The sequence below is a fragment of the Sander vitreus genome, chromosome 5, assembly GCF_031162955.1.
Source record: "Sander vitreus isolate 19-12246 chromosome 5, sanVit1, whole genome shotgun sequence".
NCBI classification, from domain to species: Eukaryota; Metazoa; Chordata; class Actinopteri; order Perciformes; family Percidae; genus Sander; species Sander vitreus.
The window spans coordinates 5,476,404-5,500,194 of record NC_135859.1 but is presented as its reverse complement, the minus strand read 5'-3'; the positions used below and the strand labels follow the sequence as shown (position 1 = coordinate 5,500,194).

The following is a 23,791-nucleotide window of genomic DNA, read 5'->3' as shown; positions in this document are numbered from 1 at the left end:
CTACCTGTGTCTCCCTCTGACAGATTGTATGTTATGTCCTGGGTGGCGTTGATGACTGAATCCCCCTCAGTTCCACCTCTGACCGCTCAAAAATCAAAGGTTTAAAAGTGATTGGGAATGTCTAGAATGTTTAGTGGTACGCCAGTTCTTTTTGAGCAGGCAGGCTCGAGGTGATAGTGAAGTACACTGACTTCATGGAAATGCGAAGTGATACACTTGACTGTAAACCACACAATCCAACCTAGTGCTGTATATGTGACACACACACACACACACACACACACACACACACACGGCATACTGTATACATACTTTATGTATATTTTTACATTTCACTATAATATGTATGAGACCTGGGACACTGAAATGGTGTGACATAGTTCTGTTTACGCATATTCTTCTGTGGTTAACTGTGTTTAAAAACTGTATTGGAATTTTTTTCACATACTGTTTATCTAGTATCAAAAAACGAAACTAAGCCTTTTCAGCTACCAGCTTCAACACTTCTCCACATCAAAAGGGAAGTGAGATTAGATGCCTCCGTGATTTGCTCCCTCACCTCACCTGACACATTTGCAAAGCTGAACAAATACTGTCTCTTCCCTCAAACAGAGCCCATACTAATTAAAATTATTGGCAATAGGAGGCAGGAGCGAATGAATGTGTTTTTAATTAGATCCTGACATTGCTACTCTAATGTACTGGCATGTGTTTCATGTCTCAATGAACGTGCTATGTATCATTTGCATTCGTAATGGGTTGAACTAATGCCATTTTGTGAGGTATTTGTACACATAATTAACTTTAAATTTAAAACTACCCTTTCATTTATCTTTATGGTATCATGTGATGCATCTAGAGAAGTGGCTGCCAACCTCTATGTGTAGTATATGCATACAGGATGTATGTGGTCCATTTTGGGGAAGTAGAAAAAGCAGAACATCATGCCCATTCATACCAGGCTTTCCTTGGCAAAAAAAAAAAAAAGTCTCCCTTAGCACTTTTCTATCATTTTGAATATGATAATGCACAAACAAGGGAGGAAAACACTCTCTAAGGAGCTGCGTATAGATTGCCAGCGGTTATTCCAAGAAATGGAAATTCAATTTGAGAATAAATGACCTTATCAGAAGTGTTAAACCAGAGACACATCAAGAGCTCCGATGGCACTTAGAATTTGAATAGCAAAAAACACATCTCCAGCAGTTTGCAGTCTTTCATTGCTCACTCAACGAGCTACCGCCTTAACTTGTAGGTACTTTGTGTGCTCACAATGGCTTTCCTTTCTTATTGATATTTCATCCAGCCTGATTACACAGTGTAATTATTCCTTTCAGAAATTCATAAATGTAACACTTTATGGTACTATATGTTTAGAATTTGTGCTGAAAACCTTTATTTTGATTTCAGTCAGGTACACTTAGTCCTATATGCCACTACACATTTCATGTTTAAGCATGTAACAAAACAATACTACTACTTATGATAATAGAAATAACAACAACAAACATAATAACTCTATTAACTATAACTATTTACGTACTACTATTTTACTTACTTTAAATGTATTGATGATTGGTATTGTATTGATTTACTGTGTGCTTTCTTTACTGGGAACTGAATAAATATTTTTCATTTCACAATTTTTGGTTTTGACCACCTGGGGGTGCCAAAGCAATATTAAGCCATATCAAGTACACACACTCACACACATGCACACTCATATGCACACATTTGTGATGGAATGCACTGACATTCACCGTAGTTTTCATGCTTTGTTGTTTTACCTCATCTTTCTCCTCTGGATCCCCCCAGATGACGTTCCACTTCCCTGCCGCCTGGCTCACCATGTTTGACGCAGTGCTCATCCTCATGCTGATTCCCCTGAAGGACAAAGTGGTGGACCCCATCCTGAAACGCCGCGGCCTGCTGCCTTCCTCTCTGAAGAGGATCGCAGTGGGGATGTTCTTTGTTATGTGGTCAGCCGTGGCAGCGGGTGAGTGCATAAACAACAGACATGTTCTCTATGCTGTCACATAAGTAGGCCAAACAAACACAAATGAAATAAAAAAGTTAGCGCTCGTGGTAAATGCCACATGCAATCAGTGCTTCCAAGACAACGAGCAACGCAGCTGTAGTGCCACAGCTACATCATGTAATTGAACTGTTTTTGTAGGCGCTTTTGAAACATAATACTAATATGTCAGTTCCTGTCCAACAGCGAGGATACAATATTGTTGCTGATCTGCTCTAAGTATGATTTACAGGTATTTGGCTAATCCTTTTTTTTGAACTAATGATTGCCTTTACTGTATTCCATTTTTGTGAGACTCAACAGATGGTCTGTCACAGATGTATTAATTGTCCCTGAATCAAAACAGAGTTTTGCCTTTTTTTTCCCTCTCCCTGTAAAGCCCAGGGGGAGCTGTGGCATCTTACTGCTCAGGAGCAGAGTGCTGCTTAGTCGTATTCACTTCTACACTGTGACTTATTTTGGAAATAAAGTGTCAGCCAGGCCTGTCACTGGCTGCTGCTGTATTGATACATCCAGGCTAAAATGCTGTGAGAGAGACAAGCCTGGAGGCAGGAAGAAAGCAAATCAGTAACACTCCTGAGAATCAATGCACATTATATTTTCCACAACCCTTGCCTTTTGTCAGATGCACAATACATCTGTCACATAGAATATGAACATGTTCTGTTGTTAGTGACCTTCTAGATATCGACTGGTGCGCTTCAACCAGATTGCCAATTGACTGTTAACGATGCACTGAATCACATTTGACAACAATTGTGAGTGATAATTAAATTCTATTGTGAGTTTAATAAATATTGTCTTTATACAAATTAAAATGAAGATAAATTGGGGGCTAACAAATCTACAGAAGTTCAACATTTTAAATACAGCAAATAATATGTTCTGATTAGCTGTGTCATTATTGAAGTGAACCCTTAAAGCAGCTATTAGAGGTCTGGGCAGCCCTGTTCATTGTTTCAAATGATTTTACTAAGTGCTTATTGAGTCCAGATCGGAAAAGTGTGTGTGTGTGTGTGTGTGTGTGTGTGTGTGTGTGTGTGTGTGTGTGTGTGTGTGTGTGTGTGTGTGTGTGTGTGTGTGTGTGTGTGTGTGTGTGTGCTGCACACGGATCCTATCAAGTTTCTTTGCAACAAGAACACTGGAGCCGCCAAATAAGATCTTAAAGGTAGTCCTCCGAATCCTCATCTGCATAATAAAGTTAGTAATTCTTGTCTCTTTACAGTCATCTGACATGAGAATGTGTAAAAGTCCACATGGTCAACAGACCAATACTGTACGTATAAAACACGGTATTTAAATGTGGATCAATATCAATCTGAAAAAGAAGCTTTACATTTTTTCATATATGTTAAAAGCTCACCTTATGACACCAAGAGCCTTTTTAATCAGCTCAAATCCAAGTTCACATATTACTAGTGGCATTAAGTGGTGAGTATGATATGTAGACCGAATGTATGATTCATAGATTAAACCACCTAAAAATCTGTGTGGGGTCTCTTTGTAGGGCTGCACAGTTAATCGCAATTTTATCAAAATCGCAATATGAACTAGTGCAATATCCAAATCGCAGGGTGGCGCAATATTTGTTAAAGGCAAAATATGTGTCAAACCATTCTAAAATAAAGTATTGCGTTGCTGCAGAGACGTCCCGGCCTACAAATCGTATCCTACCGACTAAAGAAAAAAATCTTTGTTTGGTACAGATCCTCGCAAAAAAATCACATCAATTGTTTTTATATATTTTTCAAAGAAAATGAGAATAATGATACAAAAATGGTCATTCCCTCCAATATCGTGAATCATATCGCAATATCAGTCATAATAATCTCAATTAGATATTTTCCTAATATCGTGCAGCCCTATCTCTTTGTGTGTTTTATGTGTAAGAGAGAAGAAAGGGTGCTGGACTCAACTCTCATCCTTGTGCTTTATTTAAAATAAACATGGAGAAGAAGAGATGAGAAAGTTTTTCGAGGGAGAGTCTTCCTAAATTCTAGCAAGTTAATAAAGCCTGACTTTGCCCATCAAAAACATCCTTTTCAATCAGAGACATATGTTAAAATCTAATGCGTCTACTTTTTCGGTTTAAAGTAAGTAAGTAATTTCTTTTCAGAGGACATGAGCATTCCTGGAAGGAAAGGTGCTCTAACATGTTCATTTTCTGATGTTCCAAAGCTATTTAGGTATTTACTTTTCCATTTGGCTTCTTGAAAGAAAGTGCAATCCCTGCATTTGAATTCAGGCAATGAATTCTGAATATTGCAGAAAGCAATTTTGAGTCCTGGGAGTGGAGAGAAAGGGTTTATGATGGTGCAGTGGTGTGGCCATTGGTCACACAACAGTAGGTGAATACACAACTGGTGTGCAACAAAGTTCTGACCAGGATTTAAGGAGACAAATCAGATAACTGGATCAAATCTGTACAGCAGTGTACTTTGTAAAAGGAGTTATTGAGACACAGTATTAATGTTATTGTATTTGCACCTAATTTAAACAATTATTCATCCAAGAATAATTTGAGTTGAGCCTGTGTGCTGTTTATCCCCAGCATTGCCTTGCTTCACATTAATTCAGTTACACGCATTGACTCCTGGGAGCTGTCTTACACTGTTATTACATTTTTGAATTGCATTTCCCTCAGCTGGCTTTCTGTGTGTCCTCAGTGCTTATCTGCATCTGTCCACTAGCTGAACTGATGTTGTGTTCAGAGGCTGACAGATGGGATTGTTGCGAATGACCGAGTGTGGCATCCTTTGCCCAGAGAATAGCCAGTCCGACACATTGCACTGTCAGCCCGCCACTCTGCGTCCCCAACGTTGGCCACACCACTGCTGTTCAGAGTTAAGCCCGAGACATACCAAGCTGATAATCGGCCATTGGACAGTCTGGCGAGGTCAGTGACTCAAGTCTGTTCGGTGTGTTCCGTGCGGAATGAGTGTGACTAGAGTCTCTCAAAATCTGAGGAAAATCTTTGTTGATCTGAAATGAAGACTGCATGGCCTATTTCTCATTTAAAGTTTTCAGAAACACGTTTCGGTGAACTATTTTAGTACAATATGAGCTCGTATTCTGAACAAGCCGCCATGACAGTCTGTCTTTGAATATCCAGAGAAACCAGACCCACGTGGCGCGTTCGTCTAATCAGCTGCCGGTTTTCATTTTTGGGCAACAATACAGATTTGCGCCGCCTGCTGTTATGGAGACGTATTACGTCTCGTTGCTTCGGTGTGTTCCGAGGCACTTTTTTGACCAACTCGGGGAGACTAATCAGTCCAACTGTCTTTTCTGCCGAAGGTCGGCCGTCTGGTCAGTGTGTCTGCAGCTTTAGAATCACTTTCATCATCCCCATGTGCAACAAACAGGAATTCTTCATGATGTCATTGGTGCAGCGATATTTCACGGGGTTTCATCGTGCTCACTGACACGCGTGGGGCAAGGACAGCTGGACCTCCCATGTAGTGCAAAGGGACAGCTGAAGACACGCTTTCAAGCGGACAGTGTTTCTGATCCGCTTTTCATCCGTGTACAACAGTCCCAGACTTCAACCACGTACTGGGGCCAGCTCTGAAAAGCTGCACTGACATTGCTTTTGAAGCGTTTTTTTTAATTTTTTTTTATAGCATGTTTTATCACATTATCTTAACTTCATATACTAATCTGCTTTGGTTAAAGCTCAATGGCTTTTAGGTGTCCAAATGCATCTTTCTTATTTCTACAAAAAGCTGGAGCAGTGTTGCCAGGGATCACACTGTCTGATGTGTGATGTTTAGCAAGGAGGGGGAAACAAAAGCAGGGGTGTGTGTTTATAGTGTGACTCTTGCTCTTGGCAGCCCAGTGGCCACACTGCCTGAGATGGACGGCTGGTATTATAGGATAGCCGGATTACAAGTCCTCTCAGAAATAGCATTAAGTGTAGTTATGATAGGAGGCTGTCTCTGGTAGTTATCTGGAAATAGCCGCTGGTTACTTTATAATAGCTCTATCGAATAAAGCTTTTAGGAGGAGGCAGCCATTGATGACAACTGCTTGGCTCTTATTATTGAACCGTCTGCACTGTTCCATTACTAACTGCCATAATATGGAAGCGTGCAGATGTGATCTTAATGAAGTAGTAGGGTAGCCTTAAACCTAGTTAAATGCTTAATGGACTGTCACTGAATCCTCTTACTCTGACAGCGTTAGGCTGTTTGTTGGTGTCATGGACTTAATACTTAAACAAGCGTTTCTCCATCCTGACTGAAATATACAAGCCTTTAAGTTCACCCGCTGCCCTGTTTGCATTTTTTCTTTATTTTAGTATGTTGCAGAGTTTTAGCTGCTTGTACGTATGTGTGGTTGTGTGTGTAGTGTTTCTAATGTTTTTAACATTTACCCCTCAGCTAACTGTGCTCATGTGCATTTTTTTCTGTCTGCCCTCTCAGGTATTTTGGAGACCAAACGGCTGGAGATCATCAAATCAAATGGTACCATTGACCAGGTGCTTGGCAAAGTTATCTACTATGCGGCAGATTTACCCATATGGTGGCAAGTGCCTCAATATGTGCTGATAGGAATCAGCGAAATCTTTGCCAGCATTGCAGGTACAGTTGTTTCACATCTCCTGTGTCTCATTTAGCACAGCGGTCAGGTAGACATGATGATTCAGACTTTCAGTGAAATACAGTATCCTTCAGTGATTAGCCTCGTGGTTTGAGCTAATGTAATTCACTTCTCTTTTTGAACAGTTTGTTTGATCCATTGCCTGCACCGGCTTCATGTGTTTGTGGCTTGTAGTCCAGTAAATAGCCTAAGAAGTCGATCGATAATTGCAGGGTTTTCCCTACCATTATAAGGCTTAGGCGCGGAACCCAAGCCGTTTTTGTGGACCACCTAAGCCAAATGAACGTGAAATCAATGTGACACTAAAACTAACTAAATTACTTTTCTCAGATCTAATGATTGTAGTTGGTCCCCAGTGAACTTCTTTCGCAAGTTTTGTCTTTGAGCTTTTTAAGTGTTATTTGTGAATGATCTGCTCTAGCTTTTCCAATGTTTAGACACATACATGGTAATAATAATGGTCCAAGATGTTGTTAAATCATAGGATAGCTCAGTTGGTAGAGCGGGCGCCCATATATAGAGGTTTACTCCTCGACACAGGGGGCCCGGGTTCGACTCCGACCTGCTGCCCTTTGCTGCATGTCATTCCCCCCTCTCTCTTCCCTTTCATTTCTTCAGCTGTCCTGTCAAGAAAGGCCTAAAAATACCCAAAAAATTATCTTAAAATTAAAAAAAAACAAAAAAACTTTTAACCTCCATGTTCTCCTCCTTTGTGAGCAGCTTTAATCTTCTATCTACTAACAGAATATATGATAAATTCTTTGAAAATATCACAATTGTAAACACTTGGACCAACTTTTTTCACGAGGAAGCTTGTGAATGTGGTACCAGATTTGCTTTTGTGTAATGACTGTTGCTGCTCACACGATTCACCCCAGTAAAAATCATTCAAAGAGACATGCTCATCAATATGAGGCCACCCATAATCCTTCACTGGAAATGTAGCAGTGTTTGCTTCCCCCCCCCCCCGGAGAAATAGATTCCCTATTCTTCTCCAGATGATTAAAAATAAAAGCATTGAATCAAAGCAGGTCAGAATATTTCATGCTGGAAGTGACAGCTGCAGACTTCTTTTTGATGCTTTCAGGGTATCGGCTGAAAACGGCTGCAAGCCTGCTTTCGTCTTCTTCTTTTGTTGTGTGTGTGTGTGTGCCCTGACCTAAACAGGAAATGCCATTTCATTAAACGCTATGAGAAGTAAGGCCACACTGACCCAGTAATACAATAATGTGACAAAGTGAGAAATGGCTCTAATGTTATATGAAATAGCGGCCGCAAAATCTGAGCCAAGAATTCCAGTAACAGCAACAATATTCTCCTTTTAAGAGGGGAAGTTTGTGTCTGTGAGAAATGCACTGAATGTGATGAAGAAGCATCAGAAATCTGCCTTGCATTCTGTTTATCGCTCTGTTGTTTGTCTATAGTTTTTCTCTTTTCTTCTAGAGTCATGAACATGGCTTCAGGCTTCAGGCCTCACTTATCTTAGTGATTGGAGTTTGTTAAGACCTGCAGCCATGATTGAGTCATTCTCCTATTACTACGGGTCATGGTGTTGTAGGCTCTTCTATATAGCACTCACTTTATTCCTACATCAAGAGTGAAGATTGAACCATTAATATGTAAGACTTGTTTAGTTTTTTTTCCTCCTCACCACAGTGGAAAGATTATCAAACCGATCCAGTCACTGCAGGGTGTTTGTACGAATGAACATTCAGAATCGTCATCTTTTGGTTTAAAATCCATACTGATCCAATACTATATACTGAAATGTGTTTAATAATCTTGGGTATTATAAAGCCCTTAAACAGAACTTTATAAGGCTCCTTTTAAAACACTGGAATTTGCACAAAAACTATCAGGGTCCCTATGAAAATCAAATCCAGACATAACAAAGCTATAGGGATCCTTAAAATAAACGTACTCTCCTCTCTCTCTCCATACCATCCCACAAGGCTTACTTCAAGGGAAATTGGCTGACAGAATTGTGACATATGTCTGGTTAAGAGGAGTATTTTCCTTTAGTCTTCTTCTGTTTGAATACATTTGTGGAAAACCTCCGGTGCCGTCAAACTTCCTCGCTGCAATCCCCAATCTTGTAAGACGATGGGTAATTCTTTGCTTGTACACCACCCAAGTTGGTCTGCTTTCAGGCATTAAGAATATGCAAAAAAACGTTTGCGAAATGATTCCCTTCTGTATTTTAGTTATGTATTTCACTTTTGAAAATGTTAAAGGATAAATGTATTTTCTGAGAAAGAAAAATCACCCTTCCAACAGTGCCCTTGGGAGGAAAGAATTATATATACATTTCAAATTCCATCCCTTTTTGTCTTTTTTCTCTCACTTATTGCTGCCTCTGTGGTCGAGAAAGGTCAAGCTCACGTTGATTGTTCCTTAAATTATTGTTGACACAGACAGACAAGAGCTGGATTTAACATAAAGTCTGAATATACTGTCCTCTTTACTGGGCAGAGCTGTATCTGAGGATCCTCACAAAGCTTTGCAGTCCCTTGTGATTTGCATAGCTACTGACCAGTGTTTTTTTGCTATCGAAAGGTTACCTTTGGATATAAACAAATGTATCGTAACCTTTTTAAAGGTCATTCATGCTTTCCACTGAGTAATAACCTTATGTTTGCCATGGTCTTATCTTATTCCTTTTCTTTTCTTTTTTTTTGCACGACTAGCACAGGTATCTTAACTGCTCATCACATTAATTTGTGCAATGTCTCCCCCCCAAGGAAGGCCTTAAAAGGCAAATATATTTAACGGCAGCTCCCTAATCTCTCCAGACAGATGTAGCTGTAGGGCCTCATTTGAAAAATCACATGTTTGAGGTGCCATGAAATGAGCAATGTCAGCTTGCTGGCAGACAGATCTCTCGGCCAAAATGACACATGTATTTGATGTTTCTTTCCTCCTCATCTTTCTTCCTCTGAGGTCCCTTAACCATTTTCTCAGTCCCTTTCTTTCTTTCCTGACACAGAAAATACTTAGTGATGTGTTCTCCAGATTTTATTCTGAGACCAGTACCAAGCCGAGTAGATACCCAACCAACAATGTCACCACAGACCAGTGCCACGTGGGAAATTAGCTGCCAAGCAGCTGCCGAGGAAGCCTTTTTGGTCTGACATACAATATACTAAGAAGAAAACAGTCACTGTCAACAAAACCCCATCATATAACATAAATGCATAAGACGGATATTATACCTGAGTAGTGTTACCTTGTTTGCACCACTGTCACAGACATAAAATTGACAGTATGTGTCATGACTAAATGACATGATATTGCCGGCTACATTACACTATCAATGGCTGTAGCATGTACAGGTAATAGCATTAACTATTTGTATTCCCTACATATTCCACAACAATTCAACAAATATCAGTTTTTGAACTCTTTGTTGCAGGTCTGGAGTTTGCCTATTCTGCAGCCCCCAAGTCCATGCAGAGTGCCATCATGGGGCTCTTCTTTTTCTTCTCTGGGATTGGCTCCTTCGTGGGTTCCGGTTTGTTGGCTATTGTCTCCCTCAAGGAGATTGGCTGGATGTCATCCCACAGAGACTTTGGTAAGAGAATACAGTAGCTTATACACGTATAATTTCTGCAGTCATTGTTGCAAACCACACATAGGGCTGGGCATCGTTCAAAATCTTTCGATCCGGTGCCAATTTCTATATCTCAGTTTCGATACCGGTTCCTTAACGATACTTTTTTCGATACTATATGTTTAAAATCCATTTCAACATCAACCATGCGTGCGTGTGTGTCGGAGCTCCGCGCTCTGTCAATATGCAGAGAGGACAGATAAGCTTGGGCTTACGCGGTCTCAGGTACCGAAATTTGGTACCGTTTGATTTAAAGTCAATCGGTCCTCGGTAGTACCGACATAATTCGGTCGGTACCCAAAAAAGTACAGAGTTCAGTACCCAACCCTAACCACACAAGATGTAGAAAACGTAAAGAATGAAAGCAGCTATAATCAATATTTCGTATAAGTAAGATGTTTGTAATGTGAAAGGGGTCGCTTGTATTGCTGACCCCACTGAGAATTATCACCTGACTGCTGTTTCTGCCAGCTCGACGGAGCTTTATAGCTTCTTTCTGCTACTTGTTTTGGTTTGTTTTTCGGCCTGCAACTTTACTGTTTTGGTTTGAGTCTCACTGCTCTCACAGCATCATTTTCGGCCTCAGCAGACATCTGTTTTGAATGCTCTGAAAACCCACTAAAGCTTAGCGACTAGCTGGTGAATATAATGGAACTTTTAGCAGCTAAAGAGCCAGATATTTCCCCCAGAGATGGTGGAGACCAAGCAGAGCTAAAAAGAGAGTGAATATTTAACTTATAGTCACTAGGTGGTCAGAAAGATAACTCCACATGACTGCAAACAAAAAACGTGATAATATTTCAGTGTTTACAGTTAGGTTCAGCCACCAAACGATCACTTATTACAGGTTTAAAGCTCAACATGTTTTTTATTTGATCAATCATCATTCTATACCACTTCCATAATGGGAATCGTGACTCTCCACGCAGGAGAGACATGAGATGGTTTTGTCTGTACTTAAACTTAAAAACTGATGCTCTCTCCAAAACATCTCCAGCACAGAGGTGATTGATCTTTACCCATACAGTTGTGTCAGGGCTGTCCATAATCCCCCTGAATTAAGCATTACAGTTTCAAGCCTGCTGTTAGATGCTCAGTGCATGTGGAGTGCACTATTGACTTCGCACATCGACTGTATGTACGAACTCGTAGTAGAATTGTTGGTATTGATTTAAAATGCAGTAAATTTTTTTGAGGGACGTACCATAAGAATGCTTATAGCTTGTGCTGATTTTAAATCCACTTAAAGGACAATTGCAGCGCAAAACGAACCTAGGGGTTAATAACAGATGTGTACCCAATCAATCGTTCTCTGGGACATGTTTTCATGCTAATCGAATGCGTTTGTAGCTTGAAAGAAGCTAGCGCGGACCGCTGATTAGCTTACAATGCTAGTATTTGGGGCACAGGGAAAGTAAAAACAAATCGCTATTTTGTACCACTAAAAAGGCTCAAAATATCACCAAACTTCAACGGTAGCACAATGAGGGTTCCTAAATGTTAACCGAAGCATTGAGAACTTTGTAAGTGTACAGACAGTTTATTGAAAAGATTATAATAAGATTTATAGATATAAGATTATAAAGCCACTCGTGTTCATGTTTACATGCGGCCGCCATCTTAAAAACCAGTCATGACTTACAGCTGGCGATGCAAACTAAAATCAAAAGCAATTTGCTCAATATATCTGAAATAATCGCACCAATGTAAAACATAACTTGTCTAGTTTACTTACTCAGTGGATAACTGTCCATCTGGTCCCTCCGGTCTGGGTCGCCGTCTCCAATTTATTTTCGGGACATGGAAAAAAGTTTTAAGTACAGCCCTGTTTATCAGAGAGGGGAAATCTTCAGACTGTACAAAACACTGCGTCTCTTGGGTGTCGCGACACAACAGGTCCCACTCCGTGCAACACAGACACTCCTGTTGGGTGGCCATAGCTTCACAATGTCCACAGGTACACCACCAGTTTCCCAAAGTACGAGGCTGTGTTGCGGCATTGACTACCGGTAGCGCGCTCTCGCTCTCTCTCTCTCTCGCTCTCTCTCTCTCTCTCTCTCTCTCTCTCTCGTGTAGCCCTTTCATGGAGCTCCCGCAGCTCTTCGTTCAGTAAACTGTCTGTACACTTACGATGTTCTCAATGCTTCGGTTAACATTTAGGGACCCTCATTATGCTACCGTTGAAGTTTGGTGATATTTTGAGCCTTTTTAGTGGTATAAATAGCGATTTGTTTTTACTTTCCCTGTGCCCCGAATACTAGCATTGTAAGCTAATCAGCGGTCCGCGCTAGCTTCTTTCAAGCTACAAACACATTCGATTAGCATGAAAACATGTCCCAGAGAGCGATGGAGTGGGTACACATCTGTTAATAACCCCTAGGTTCGTTTTGCGCCGGAATTGTCCTTTTAAAAGAGTTTGTAAATTAGATGCACAGAGGATAGGACAACATCCTGTGCAGTTCTTTTGTGTTAAGTGTTTCCCATAATAAATAGACATGTCAGACTAACGACAAAAGGTTTGTGTAAATCTGTCCAAGTGGTAGAAGGAATAGTGTGGTGTTGGCAGCAGATGGATGGGCTCCCTAGCGTGAGGAGGCTCCCAACCCAGATGCACTTTTCCCTGAGCATGCGGTAAATAAGCCAACACTGTAAATTGTTTACCCACGAACACCTAATAGCTCATTAATACAGTGTGCCGACAGGTAGGAAGGTACTTTTGATGATGTTAGCACTGGAAGATGCTTGGCACGCTTCATAAATCCATCCTTTGCTCAGCCTTGCTTCATGTGAGGGGCAGTTAAACTAGAGCCGGATTGCCTGTAAAACTATTTTTGCTTTCCAAAACATGTCATTTAAAAGGTGAACAAAACATCCTCCTGGCACGGCACAAAGCCTAGGCATTAAGTACAGTCAGGAATCATGCAGTCTGTTTTTCACAGTTTGGTTGATGTTAGCTTCTTCCACATCTCACAGCTCTCTAGGTGGAATGGATTCAACTTATTTCCATGGCTGCGGGCAAAATAGTGTGCAGTAAACAGCATCTTGGGTGAGCTGTGCTAAGTTGTACTGAGCTGTATGGGCCTGAAGACAGATGAGCAACATTAATCACAGGCTAGGGGTCTGATTACATAGCCCTGGATCTCTTAAGTAAAGCTGTCCCTGGAGCATTACATGGAGATGGCACTGCTAGTCTGGCATCACACTGGTGGATGCTCAGCTCCCCTGTCACGCTGTTGCTCAGTCTCTCCCTGCTTTGCACTTACTTATGTTATTTAGAATGAGTAAAGTGTCATATGAAGAGTCCATCAAGTCTGTCCTTTGTTACGATATTACAAGCTGGTTTGGATCTTTCATTTTTAATTTCAATCGTGTACATGTTATAGTGACTAGTCTATATTGGTTGTTTCAGTTTAGGCCAATGTTTGCACATGCTGTGTGTGATTTTATATACTTAGTGTGTCTTTTTGTGACAATTTGAATGATGGTCCTAATGAGAACACTTTCCTATTGGCTCAACTATTCTGTCATCTTTTTGTTCATAATGAGACACTATAAAAGCAAGCGATTGACTTAAAGGATTTTTATTTATATGAAATATTCAGCATAATGTTTGCAGTTAATCCTCAATTTACATCCCATGCAAAAGAAACGTTAATTAATTAAGAGTCAATCAACAGAGAATTGAGGTACAACTATATGAACTGTGTGTTGCAAATATAGCATAATCCCAATTGCATCAGGTATACATGTTTGTGAATGTTATTTGTTTAACAAACTCTTATTGCAAGAACATATCTTCATATCCTTTAATCCTCTCATGCCAGCCTCTTGTTCTAGGAGTTTTGAATCTCCATAAAAGAATGACTTTCCCGTTTGGTGTGTCGACGTGAAAAACCACATGTGCGACTTCAAGCCCGTGGCATTAGTCTGCAAAGCAGTGGTGAAAATGGTTCTACAATATTTCAGCCACATCTGCTCTCAAACTTAAAACATGAGTAAGCTTATGTGTTGAAATGATTGATCCTTCAGATCCCACGGCACATCGTTTTCCCACTATGGTTACATCTGGTTGAGTAGTCATCCGTCACATTCTGTGGTATTTTTTTATAGGCCTATTATACATCATATCCTCCTTTTACGTCTTGGAGCTTTTTTTCCACCTCATGAGCCAAGTGGATCAAAGAGCAACCTTTACTTTCTTTACAAGCATTATCCTTTACACAGGTAGAGCTTTTTGTTTCTAGAAAATGTCTTCTGTTGCATTTAAATTGTTCAGCCTTTGTGAGAGTCTCATTCACTCAACATTGTTTTTGTGAACCGATATGGTCACATGACAGGAAACGGCCTTTTTCTTTGACCAGTGTTTAAGTCCTGACTGATCTTATATTCTATGTCTGGGACGTGTTCAGACGCTCAGAGCGAGTTGACATTAGCACATCCTGCTCCTGAAAATCACACATAGTGAAATGTCAATGTTTTAATGGACGCCTTTAATGTCAGCCCTGGGAAATTTAACATGAACTCTTATTCTGTCTGAAAGGGCTCTATTTGAAAATGTCATTTTTGGTGTGAGTGTTAGACATGTCAGAGGCGACAGAGGGCAAACAGAAATAGTTAGCATGTTGTAGCCATGTACAAAATTCCAGCTTCAATCGAATTTTTTTTCAAATAGGGGAGCTGCAGAAAATAACTATATTTATAGCTGAAACAAACGTGCATCGATTCCCCTCTGATTTCATTCTGAGGATGGCATTGAATGCATTGAAGCATTAAAATATTGGGTCATTGCGCTAAAGGTCTGGATAAATTAATCAATTCTTCAAACGTTAAATTGATATTGACCCGTTTCATCTGGACTCACATGGTCTGCTCATCTCACTTGCAGGTAAATTGTTCTGCAAGTTTATATCACTGCAAGTCTATATCACTCAGATATTATATGGTTGACCACTTCTGTTTGTGCATTTAGTGTAATCACAATCGTCATTTACTAACACTCTAACGTGGAAATCAAAAAAACAACAACTCTTGCTCCAAAATACTCCACTGAGATTGGATTGGATCTCCCTTTCTATCATTTTATTTTATATATAGTCCACGGGCCCGGATCCAAAATTGAACATACCGGTACCATCTGAGTGGGCAAATTCTAGTTGTGATTTTTTTAATTACTATACATCTATAGATTATATTTTGATATGAAAGACCTTACTGACTAGCAGCTTATTAGTGGTTGTCGCCTCTTAAAGTAATGGACTGCTGTGGTTCAAAACTGGGAAAGTGCCTTCCTTGGAAATTATCTTTCTCTTATTATATCCTCTCCATTGGGTGTCTGAACTACTGACCAACCATAGATACTTGTAATAAGCTCCTAAGTAGTGTTTGAAGTAAGTATTATCTAATATCTATATTATCTTTTTGAAAAAGAAGTCGCTAAGGGGGTCTGAAAAGTCGCTAAGTTGGCAACACTGGAGGTGTTATTTGTCAGCTAACACGATGTCATGATGGACTAACTGACCAACTGACTGACAGAAAGGCACAACATTGTACATTTTTCTCACTACATTTATTTTACCAAAATGTAGTAATATTTGTGCCGGTCGCAGACATGTAACCATGGAGTTCACCAGACTTAAACTTTTGGCTCTGTTCGTATCGTTAGAAAGGACACAACATTCCCTACATTTTGATTTAAAATAAATGTATGAGTTCAAACTGTGCATGGTATAGCAAAGTAAAAATAAATTTGCATCTGCTGCTCCTCACTCAGTCAATTGGATCCCCCACTCTTGAGTCTGTACATTCTATCCAAAGCACACAAATGTAAAAATGTCAGAAGGGCTTTTTTTAAAAGCCTCCAAAGAAGGTTGAATATTTCAAAAAGTATTAATGTGATTTGAAAGCTGAATATTACCCTAACATTTTAAAGTTTGAATAGAGTTTCTCAAAAATTATTAATAACCAAACACAAACTCCTCCTCCTATCATGGAGACTCTTTTTACTGTAGGCCGTGTTGTCCTCTCTTTTCAGGACATGTCAAACAGCAGATTTACTGTTATTCGGATGTGCACCAAGTACATGTTTAGTAAACATTAAGGTCAGTAATGTAAAACCCTGGGATGACAATATTGGCCAGTCAATCGGTCCAGCATGGTCCAGACTGAAGTATCTCAACAACTATTGAATGGATGACATGACATTTTGTACAGACATTCATAGACCAGAGAGGATGAATCCTACTGACTTTCCTCCAGCAGCCGGTCAAAATTTGATAACACTTTCTTTGTACTAGTATGTCATTTTAAAAAAAAAATGATTTTCTAAGTCATTTTCTTGAAAGAACTGTACTTTACGGCTTTATTATCGAGTTAATAGGCGTGTTTGTTCGTGTCGGCCGCTGTCCATTCCCTAAGGTTCTGAAATGCAAACATTGCACAAGGACGTGCACCCGTGAGCACCCACGGAGGAAAACATAAATTGGCGCCTATGCTCCCCAGCCAGTAGATGCATTTGAATAGGTGCCAAGAAATGCGTTCAATGCAACAACAAAAAAGTGGTTTAATGTCGTCAAAGCAGGAACGTCAGTAAATCCGTCTGCACTGATCTATAAATTAATATGAGTGAATCTTACAGTATCTGTTGTCCACTGCTGCTTTATACTGTATGAAAAGCTTCTCCTTCAGTTCATGAAATCCCTGCCGCCGTCTGAAGGCAATAGGACAGATATGCTGATAAACAGTGGCGTAACGAGCCAACACCGGGCCCCTAAACAGGATTATCAAGGCGGGCCCCCCTACTACAGCACGTGATGACAGCGCAATGTCCACGAGTAGGCTACCATCAATAGGACAGGATAGGATCATGGAGACACAGCATATAAGAGATGAGATGACTGACAAAATCAGGAGTAGCCTACGCGCACCACAACAACAAAAAAAACACTGGTGAATGCGCACCATAACACATGAAAAAACACAAAGGGCAGTCCCTCCAGGATTTCGTGGCCTTTTTTTAGATTGTTGCGGCCCAAAATGCCTGATTTTGCGATAAAAGTTGCAATGTCTTTTGTATGTTTGTTGCAATGAAGTTGCAGAAGACAGTGAAAGTTGCAAAAAAAGTTTTTTGTATAGTTCTTAAAAAAAAAAAAAAAAAAGGAAACTTGTTTTGGGGAGAATAATAATTAGTACTATTAATTAATTACTCTGGGCTGAGATTTCCTAGGAACCTTACCAAAAAGGCTCAGGATGCTGCAAATGTTGGTATAATATGAAAATGGCTGGTGGATTTAAGACAAAAAGTAATAATTTATTGAATGAATCAAATTTGAACATATGTGTCATGGCTTGTTGATCTTGACATTGTTAGTTAATTTCCTAACCTGGCCTGGGACACACATTCATACGGTTTAATAAAGTACTTCTTGGACTTTAACTTAGCATTGCACTTACAATAACGAGTGTAGCTGTCCTCAATTTAGGTCATCCTGTACGTCTCAGCTCCGGTTTTTCCTGCATCTACTGTGTGTGTGTGTGTGTGTGTGTGTGTGTGTGTGTGTGTGTGTGTCGCGGGGGGAACTCAGCAGCCCCGCCCGCTGCAGAGATCAGACAGGATGTAAACAGCAGAAGCTTTCAGTGACTTTAGAGTGAAAAAACGTTACAGCGGACATTGATGTTAAATTGTTTACAGGTTGGCAGGACGGTCTGAAATGTTCTGCACGGTCTTTCGTTGTACGTTTTGTTGGTAAATGTGAGATGTTCGAGTCACACACGTGAAGAGAACGGTCTCTGAAACAAGGAAATGAATTTGATCCGTTCTCACTCCCGCTTGGTCAGTGGCCAAATGCGATAGGGGGCCCCGGCTGTCAATCAATATCTTCCAGTCACGCGGGCCCCTGATTGATCCGGGCCCGTGAGCACCGCTTACCCTGCTTACCGATAGTTACGCGTCTGCTGATAAATCTACAGCCTCCAAAAAGAGAAGTGCCATTACGCACAACCGTTCACCTTGTTAACCTCCAAATGACACCAGGCTGCTACATAACCCCATACACCTCTACACTCATACAAGATGCTTATAACTCCACATTCTGCTGTTTATGTGGGATCAGAGCTCACTCATCCTGTGCAGGATAGACTACTTTCCAACTTGTTTATAAAATGTAAAAAAAAAAAATCTGCATCTCATGTTTTATTCTTGAAATGCTTTACGAAGCAAATGCGATACGGTGTAACCATATGCAACATGAAATACAGTGACTGAAATGTTGACTGGATTGATGTGATCATATAAGTTGCTTCACCATCTTGATGATAAATGATATATGAGCTTTTTGATTATTCATTCCTATCATCGTTGTACTAATTTCACTGTTAAAAAGAAATCCCCCACCACTGCAGATTCTTGGGCCTGTGTGTTCACGTCCGCGCCACTCTGCACCATACAGACAACAACATGATTTCCTGAAAAAGAGTGTTTCCATTTGTTGAGCTATTGATGTCATACTTCACTGTGATTGGAACAGCTGTGTCAGAGCGATAAGACCAGTGATGTGACTGGCTGAGAGTGTACCTATTAATCGTCACACCCTCTAAACTATATTTAACTTCAGCCAGCCTTTTTGCACTTTGCGCTGCTGCACATACGTGAACTAAAATAGCAGGTATTCTTGGAGATGCCCACGCAGTTCGTGCCCCCCAAGACTTACCGCTTTGCACTTCTTTGGGTTTGTTTACAACATCACTCAGCTGCTCAACGCCTGGTTTTGTTAGTGTAAAGGGTGATGACCTCAAGTGTACTGTATATTTGAACTTTTTCACTTTCTCTCCAAAAGTAAAAAGTAAAGAAAATGCAACAAAAAAAAAAGTTTGCAAAGTATCTAGTTTCTGCTGTGCTTGTATACCTGCATAACATTGGACACATTCCAAAATGATTCAATGAAATAGCCAAAAATCTAAGATGTGAAATAAATCCTGCTAGTCTGTAAGCACCATCTTGACCCAGGGGCCAGGTATAATTAAGACACACACACACACACACACACACACACACACACACACACACACACACACACACACACACACACACACACACACTCTCTATGTGAATAGGCAGAACTTAAATTGGGAATCGCCCCCATGTATAATTAAAATCAAGCCTACTTCTCTTTCCCTGGCTCTTTATTGGGTGTGACAGCTCCACATGAAGAAGCTAATGGGAGCTTTCTGAGACAGACGGCAGATTGCTCCAGGGCTTCACATTTACTCATTTGACGATAATGTAGGGTGTAAGCTATATCTATCTGTCCACTGGTGTAACTGTGCCTTACTTGGAGCCTGTTAATTAAAATAAAACGTTCTTCAATATGCTGTAGCAGGGGGGAAAACCAGAATTCCTCCTTTGCTCAGTATAAGGCAACCTTTAACACCCCCAAAATGTCTCCTCGTCCAGCAAAGTAGTAAACAGCCTCATCTCACGCTGTTGGCTACAAAGTCAATTGGTCTGGCCTGACATGGTCAAGAGGACAAAAGCTGCTCTAATGGCAATCCAATTGTCTCCATACTTGAACAGTGGAGACAATTGTTGTTTTGCCCTTCATGTGAAACCCTAGCAAAGCGAAAACAGGATTTGTTTAGAGCTTTTCCTCTTGAGCTTTGTTGCTGAATGAGGACGCTGCTGCTAAAAGCTGCTGGCTAGGGCTGGGTACCGAATTCAATACTTTTTAGGCACCGACCCAATTGCCTCTAAAGTATCGAGTTTCGAAAAATACTTTGTTATTCAATACCCAATTTCAATACCTAAGGAGTACATCTCATCATCCTCGGTGAGCCAGTAAACACGCAGCATGCATCAAATCAAGATCTAATTATGTTTATGATTGGCTGTCTAACGTTAGACATCGTAGAAACACGCAGGAAAAAAACGCGTTACACGTAGTAGGAGCTGAAAAATAGATAAAAAGATTTGTGTCGGAATGTGTTATGTTGTCATTTCTTTTTGTTTTATAAAACTGGCATCGGAAAAAGTATCGTTTAGAAACCGGTATCAAAGTCACGGTATTGGTATCTGTACGGGTATCGAAAATGTTTGAACGATACCCAGCCCTACTGCTGGCTGAAGTCTCTAGACCCAGTAGGAAAAGAAATGGGTAGCTTGAAACTTATTGTGTGTCCTCAGTTCTTTCTTTCAGTCTGTTTGTCTTCCCCTCCCTCATCATACAGCAAATCTCAGCGGAGGCATCAGTTTATTTTTTCCTCCCTTTTATTGCATCCCATTCCCATGAGGAAACAAACCGTCCTTTAATACAGATGAAAGACTCCCTGGCTCGAATCACAGCTGAGGGCCCATATTGCTCTGTTATTTCTGATGCTTCAGTCCCACATCATCAATACTGCCTCTCTGTATCAGTGCAGAAGGGGTCAACAGTCTTCACTTTCAGAAGGTTTCACTGTGGTGAGATGAGTAGTAACAAGCCCCATCCACTGAATCCTAATTTCCCGACAGCATCGCGTTTCCCTGCCATGCTCACTTCAAGCCTGCCTTTTATGTCTAGCAAGAACTCCGCAACCTGCTACACTTGCGAGCTTGTGGCCATTTACCTTTGCCTTTGGTGTTCTTTTAACACGTTGCAGTACTTTGTGATTAAAAAAAGAACCTTCCTGCTGTCGCCCTTTGAATATGCCGTGACTGACTCTTTTGTTCTCCAAATTACCATATTTGTCATTTTTGCCGTGCAGCTCACAATTTTGAGTCTTGTGTCTGGGCTGTGTGGAGTCTGGTAAGTGGTACATGTTCCATTATAATAATGTCCCTGTTTTCTCTCTTTCCAGGTAATATCAACGACTGCTCTCTGCACTACTACTTCTTCCTGCTTGCAGGGATCCAGGGCGTCACCTTGCTGGTCTTCCTTATTGTCTCTTTCAAGTATGAAAGGCAGAGGGGCAAAACAGGAAGCCAACGGCAGAGACACACCTCTTGACCTACACATGTTCCCATACCCCGCCCCCTCACCGTACCCGCCTTCTCCAGTCATATCGTTCAGGGCCCAAAGACCCTGTCGAATAGCTTCTTAATCAAATCCTACAGAAGTTTGGTTGGCCTCTTTCAGTCGCAAATGATCTCGACTATATATTTCGTATTTATGTTTATTTTAGCTTTTTAGCTAAATATCTGACAACAGTAATGGTTTTAGGTCACTGGATGAATGCACAGGTACCACTGAAAAGATAGAGATTGATGCAGGAGCCATGTTGGGTCATTTCTACTGTACTCCCTGACTCTTGTGTGTTTACTCTTGTTGTCTTTCTTTGATCATTTGCACTTGACTTGAGGAATGGTGCCATAAACAAAAAAACCCAATGATATCCAGGTTTTCTAATTTCTAATCATAAAGAAGGCTCAGTTTTTTTTTTATAGTTAGATTTTTACTGTTCTGTCTTATTTTTGGATCTAGTCTTGTGCTAACCATTTTACTGACACTGGTGTGATACATCAGTATTTAAATAATCTGGACTATCATCCACAGTCTGACATTTGTGTGGTAAATGTACTTAGCATTATTTTTTGATTACATTTACCACTGCTGGGCTTTTGGAGAGTTTGAAATACCTATGCAGTAACAATGGTGATCACATTGAATGGGAAATTAGTTTGAACTGAGAGGATCATTTTATGTTGTTACGGATTCCCATAAAGCATTGCTACTAATGACAGAATAGGGCATTTGTTTGAGGAGATTCCAAATAACGCACTTAGATTTCACTCATTTATTATTCAAATCTAATATTGAGAGAAAAAAATCGCCATGTTTACGCTGCCTGGGATTACATACTTTAAATCCATCCTATAAATACGCTATAAATCCTTAAACGGTACCATACATGACTAATGATAACTCCTCGTATTAAAAAATACACCAGGACTCCTATGAAGCTTCATAGCAGTTTTTCATTTCTGGTCAAGCTGCAAAACCACATGTACACATGACAAACTATTTATGAACTAGCATTTAGTTTAAAAGTCAACCTTGACTGTAGCTCTTAAAATAATATCTGCATTACTGAAACGCAGGGATAGCGAAGCAAAGCACAAGTTGTCGTGCTATCGTGGCTTTGCAGCTTTGGCAGGACATCTTGGAAAAAGAAGCTTCTGTTTTGTTGTATTTATCAGACTGTGACGCATTTGTTTTAGCTTTATACAGTTTAAGAAAAATGCTTGAGTGCGTGTTCCTTCAATTCTAAGAATAGGTATAGCACAAGGTACTCTCAGGACTCAAGGAATATCGTTGACTCTCCAGGAAATGTAAAACTGCCTTTGGGAGCTCAGAACAGTGTTTACCCTGTGGTGTAAATAAAGTTATTTGTAACAGTACATAAAAAGTATGGGACTCCTGTTGAGTGATTTTATTTTGTGTTTAATTGGTCGGATAAATGCTGTTCCTTGTTTTATTGCATATTTTATGTTTACTTGCTTTGTCATATTAGCCATCTTCAGATTTATTAAGTTTATTTTTGAATTATCTTCTGTTTTCATAATGCTACAGAACTGGAATATTGTTTTGTGTTTATGCCATTTGTTGCCATTAAAGTATATTACATTGAGAATTGGCATTTGTCATTTTAAGGCACACCTTGCAAAGCTAGTTCAGACACACCAGCTGTTTTCTTTTTACTACTCTTTCATTATGCATATTTCTTATTTTTTCTTGCATGCCAGCACTGCTTTTCTAGTTACCGGTTGTGTAGTCGGGCGTTATTTATATGAAAGTATTCTAAAAATATATATCTATACGTTTACTCCTGTGTTCACAAATATTACTGATATACAAACAAGACGAGAAATATTTTAAGCATCCGAAAACAATAGTTTAGAATGACCACGTTTCAAATTCAGGCGGCAGGATGACCCTGTTGTTTAACTGTAAATTACAACTTGTGCCTTTAAAGCCTGCCAGAATGCTTTCATGATTAGAGCTGTGGTTTGTTGCTCCTAAGGGAAAGCCAAAGTAGACTGTGTAAATGATTTATATTAGAAAAGGCACACCCTGTGGCAGGCCGTTTGAAAAAAGGTTGCAAACACTGAGCTTCATTTTGCGTTCCCATTGGGGAAGGCAGTATATTTCTTCTTAGTTTCGTCAGACACATATTGAAATCAACACGTCATCACAGATCATTTTTGCAATGCTAAGCCCTCGCAGTCATGAGGCTCGGAAAGGGCCATTTCCTGTTTGATTTGGTCAGAGAGCCCACATAGCCCTGACTGAGCAGACAGCTTGATGTTCGAAACCAACGCAATGCCTCCGGGTCATATTTTAGTGTGGCGCCTTGTTTCTCATGTTGAGAGGAATTTCTGACACATAGAGGTGGTTATGGAGGCAGAATTGCAAGGCAATAATACTGAGATAGATAGTTTTGGTACTGACCTCCCAATATTTTAAGTTGATTTATTGGCCAGGATTTAAGCAAACAACAGTGAACAGTGGAGAGAGCACCTCCAGCACATTGTTTTGTGCATGTTCGAGAAGCCAATGTAATGCATTGCCTCTGAA

At 40.2% G+C, this 23,791-nt stretch overlaps 1 protein-coding gene across 4 annotated transcripts in view; it reads left to right on the top strand.

Annotated features, from left to right (window-relative positions):
• slc15a4 (solute carrier family 15 member 4) overlaps nucleotides 1-22,847 on the top strand; it is a 31,320-nt gene extending 8,473 nt beyond the window's left edge. For all 4 annotated transcript variants that reach the window (XM_078250170.1, XM_078250168.1, XM_078250167.1 and 1 more), the window contains exons 6-9: nucleotides 1,816-1,996; nucleotides 6,460-6,618; nucleotides 10,050-10,208; nucleotides 21,075-22,847. In XM_078250170.1, the coding sequence (XP_078106296.1) occupies nucleotides 1,816-1,996; nucleotides 6,460-6,618; nucleotides 10,050-10,208; nucleotides 21,075-21,223 (648 nt within the window). In that variant the 3' untranslated portion in view covers nucleotides 21,224-22,847. The remainder of the gene's footprint in view (nucleotides 1-1,815; nucleotides 1,997-6,459; nucleotides 6,619-10,049; nucleotides 10,209-21,074) is intronic.
• The last annotated feature ends 944 nt before the right edge of the window (nucleotides 22,848-23,791 follow it).